This window comes from Triticum aestivum, chromosome 7B (assembly GCF_018294505.1).
Source record: "Triticum aestivum cultivar Chinese Spring chromosome 7B, IWGSC CS RefSeq v2.1, whole genome shotgun sequence".
Lineage (NCBI taxonomy): Eukaryota > Viridiplantae > Streptophyta > Magnoliopsida > Poales > Poaceae > Triticum > Triticum aestivum.
In genome coordinates, this window is record NC_057813.1 from 472208604 (window position 1) to 472212395 (window position 3792).

Genomic DNA, 3792 nt, shown 5'->3' on the forward strand with positions numbered 1-3792 from the left:
AAAAGGAACCGTCAGAGAGGATGGAGTTCGACCTGAAGAGGGTCAAAGAGAAGTTGAGCATCGAGATGGAGAAGATAAACATGGAGAAGCGAGAAAAAATTGTAAAATGGGAGCTTGAAAACTCCACGAAATGTACAAAATTGACCTGGAGAGAGGAGCTCGGTCTTGTGAGGGACATGAAACATTCTGGGATCATGATGCAAGGCGTTAGCCTCTTGGATGAGAAAACCAAGAAGTGGCTCGAAATGGAGAAGAAGGGCATCAACAAGCGCAACAAAAAAAGTCGTTTGATTCATTCGTGTATCGCATATCTATGTATGAATGCTAGTTTTTGCAAGTTTCAAGTGTGGTTTATTTTGCTTTGTGGAATTGTTGAATTTTGTGATGAATTGTTGCTATATGATGAACGTACATGATTTTGCATGAATATGATGATTTAAATATAAGGAGCGTGGTTGTGAGGGAGGACAAATGAGGAGTGTGGTTATGAGAATTCTTGCTACATTGTTTTCCTCATACTTGCTGTTGTTTTTCTAATGAACATTAGTTGTAGATGTTTTTTAATATAAAAATGCTATTAGGTGTCACATCTAACAAAAGTCAAAAATATATCCTCCTATTAGAGCATCTTTAATAGATGATGTAAAATATACACATTAAATAGTGATTTGAGTAATATGTACATCACCAAAAAGTGTTTTTCTACATCATAAAAACCTTCAACTCCAACAGATGATGTAAAATAGGGCACCAGTGCTCCAATAGGTGATGTAAAATAGGGTAACCACATAACAACTGCTTCAAAATTTCATACATATTTGCATCAAATAACATCAAAATCATCTCAAATCACCACAAATAAATCCTAAATCATCACAAACAAATCATCATCAATATTAGAAGATGGTAGCCGCGCTGGCCACAGAGGCCTCTCCTCCACCTCATTGACGCGTGTCGGTAGGGGGCTGCCCGTAAGGCGGCGCCGACCGAAGCAGCGGCCGCTCGGCTGGGTTGCGAGGGTTGCACACCTGCCCCGCGGTAGCTCTGGCGGCCAAAAGACCTACTCCGGACGACGACTGCGAGCTCCAGGAGCCATCATGAGCGCCGACGCTGCAACCAACATCCGAATCGGCTGAAACTCTACGCGGCGGCCGATCTAAATCGACGCGGCGACGGGGCCTCGAGCGACCATCCGGGGGGGACGCGGGTGGGGCAGCGGGGTTGCGGCAAACTCATGGGAGGATGGGCGAGCGGCAGTCGCAACCTTGCCTGTTGAAATCGCCAGCGGCGGTGGTTGGATGGAGGAGCAGGCACGCGGCGGGAATGTTCACGCGACAGTTGGGGCTCCGCGCGTTTTGCTCGAGCAACTCAAATGCTGCGAATTTGCATCACTTGGTGTCCTGTTTTACATCACGGAGAAATTTGAGTATCTTTTTTTTACATCTATATCAGCTGTTGAAGTTGGCCACGTTGTGGAAAAATGTTGACAGTCTGGGTCCTGTCAAAAAAAAAAATATGTTTGACAGTCTGGAAGCCGTGGAGCAACACGCTCGAGGAGTCGTAGTGGAGGGAAGCGTACCAAACTGGTCAAAAATCCGATTCCAACCACCATCAACCACATCGCAGAAGTGCGAATCCGCCCGCCCAACGCCGACACGGCACCAGAACACCCCGTCACAGCGGCGCGCCTCCGAGTCAAGCCAACCCCCGCGCGGCGGCCACCCGTAGCCAACGTGTCCTACTGTCCTAGGATCCCGCCGGCTGCGCGGCCGAGGGAGAGATGCGGCGGTCGTCGAGCGGGGCGCGCGTGTCGGAGGGCGGCGACGCGTCCTCGTCCTCGTCGGGCCACCACGGCGATGGCACGGCGCTCCCGACGTTCGATCCGCAGTCGGCGGCGGGCCGGCGGGAGGCGGCGCGGACCCGGGCTCTGGGGCGCGCCGTGCACTGCATCCCGCTGTTGCTGCTACTCTGCGCCCTCGTGCTCTGGCTCTCCGCCGCCTCCACCTCCCCGGTTCACCTCGGTAAGGTTCCTGCCAGCTCTTCCCCTGTCCTTGATCCCGATCCAGTCGCCAACTTCGTCACGCGTCCCTGGGGAAATCGTCGATAAGACCATCCCGTTTCTCTGCAGAATATTTGTGCGTGCACCCTTCTGAATCCGATCACAATGCTCTTGGCCTATCTGTTGGACGAATGCATTCATAAATGAGTCAAATGTCTATGCCCCCGTTTGCTTGTACGTGAGGCCTATGTTAGGACTTGATGAATTTCTGCTAGGTTGTCTTTAGCATAATGTTGCAAAGCTATTCCAAATAAAGAAAATGTCCCAGGTAGTGCCCTAATATCCTCAGGCCAGTGCCAATCCTACTTGCAGCAGGCAAGTTATTGCCCTGTTTCCAGCATCCAGGCGCCAATCTTGGTTCCTATGCCTTATGGCGACTGAAACTGTTTGATGCTTCAATCAGGATATGTGAGATAGCACCTGTGTGCATCTTGCTTTATAGCTGCAGAATAGTTAACTACATCAACCTATCGGGGGATGGAATGCACTTGCTCTTAGAGCAATCTTGTTTCACCGCACAACTGAAATGCAGTATCACGTTTTAGCCATTCACCCTCTCAGGACTCATGAGCCAATTATCAGAAAAACCTTCGGTTGTTTTCAGTTGCTTTGGGATCTGTCTCCAGCTTAAAGTGTACTTTTGAATGTGTCGAATCATCATATGGTTTAGCTGGCAATGTGCAAGGGAGTAGGATAAAAAGATGTCCATGCGCTCACCCTCTCTACAATATAATGTTCCGGTGTCCCAAGTTCTGTTATGCATTTGATTGCCCCCGATAGATGCTACACTCTGTTGATCACTCGCTTCCTGTGTAATTTTGAATTGGCTAGTGCATTGTATCTATGTATTATATTATTATTTTTGTTTTGTCCCCAAAATGCTTTCTGATGATCATAATTTTGCTGCTCTATACAGACTGATAATAGAAGGGTATGGCAAATGGATTTTAAATCAGGTTTCCACAGAGTTCCCCCAAATGGTCAAAAGGGTACAGTGAACTAGTTCAGGAATGATCAGGTAGTACAGGAGGCCTTAAGTTGGTGGTTGGAAGGTTTAGTACAGCAACAAGCTCACCTACTAGTAGGTGACTATTTTGGAGTATTCTTTTCACTCCAGATTGGAGTTGGTGTGATTTGGCCCACCATTACAATTTGTATACAAAAAACTGAGTATGTATTCTTTTCCGACACTAACACATGTATACATATTATGAAATTGTTTTTATGCTACATGTTCTGATGTTTTCACAAAAACACACTCAATACTACTCTCTCCGTTCCTAAATATTTGTCTTTTTAGAGATTTCAACAAGTGACTACATACAAAGCAAAATGAGTGAATCTGCACTCTAAAATATGTCTGTATACATCCGTATGTGGTAGTCCATTTGAAATCTCTAAAAAGGCAAATATTTAGGAACGGAGGGAGTAGTGAATATGTGATAGCCAACACAATCAAATTACCATTTGGTTGTTTTCAACGAGAAAATCAGGTGTCCTTCCCCTGTTCTATTTCAGCAGAAACAAAACCCAATCCTTAAATCATCTTAGGCCCTTGGGGCCAGAAACTCATTGTCATCAACAGTGTACGTCTTTTGGGTTGATATGTGCTCCAAGGCTCCCCTGGAATCTGGACAGATGAATTTGAATCCAGACAGTGGCAGAGAAACTTTCATAGTTTTTTCTTCGAGAAATCGGCATGGGCACTGCCTTCCATATAGAAGAATAGAAGG

The 3792-nt window shown here is 46.6% G+C and overlaps 1 protein-coding gene across 1 annotated transcript; it reads left to right on the top strand.

The window, feature by feature from the left end:
• The first annotated feature begins 1225 nt into the window (after nt 1-1225).
• On the top strand, nt 1226-3284 carry LOC123159111 (uncharacterized). Its single transcript, XM_044576918.1, has 2 exons — nt 1226-2021; nt 2976-3284. Exons 1-2 carry the CDS (start codon nt 1781-1783, stop codon nt 2978-2980), a joined length of 246 nt encoding a protein of 81 aa, XP_044432853.1. The 5' UTR covers nt 1226-1780; the 3' UTR covers nt 2981-3284.
• Nucleotides 3285-3792: the final 508 nt, after the last annotated feature.

Bases quoted from the DNA above. Each gene is read 5' to 3' on its own strand.
- LOC123159111 (XM_044576918.1), top strand. From the start codon at position 1,781: ATGCGGCGGTCGTCGAGCGGGGCGCGCGTGTCGGAGGGCGGCGACGCG.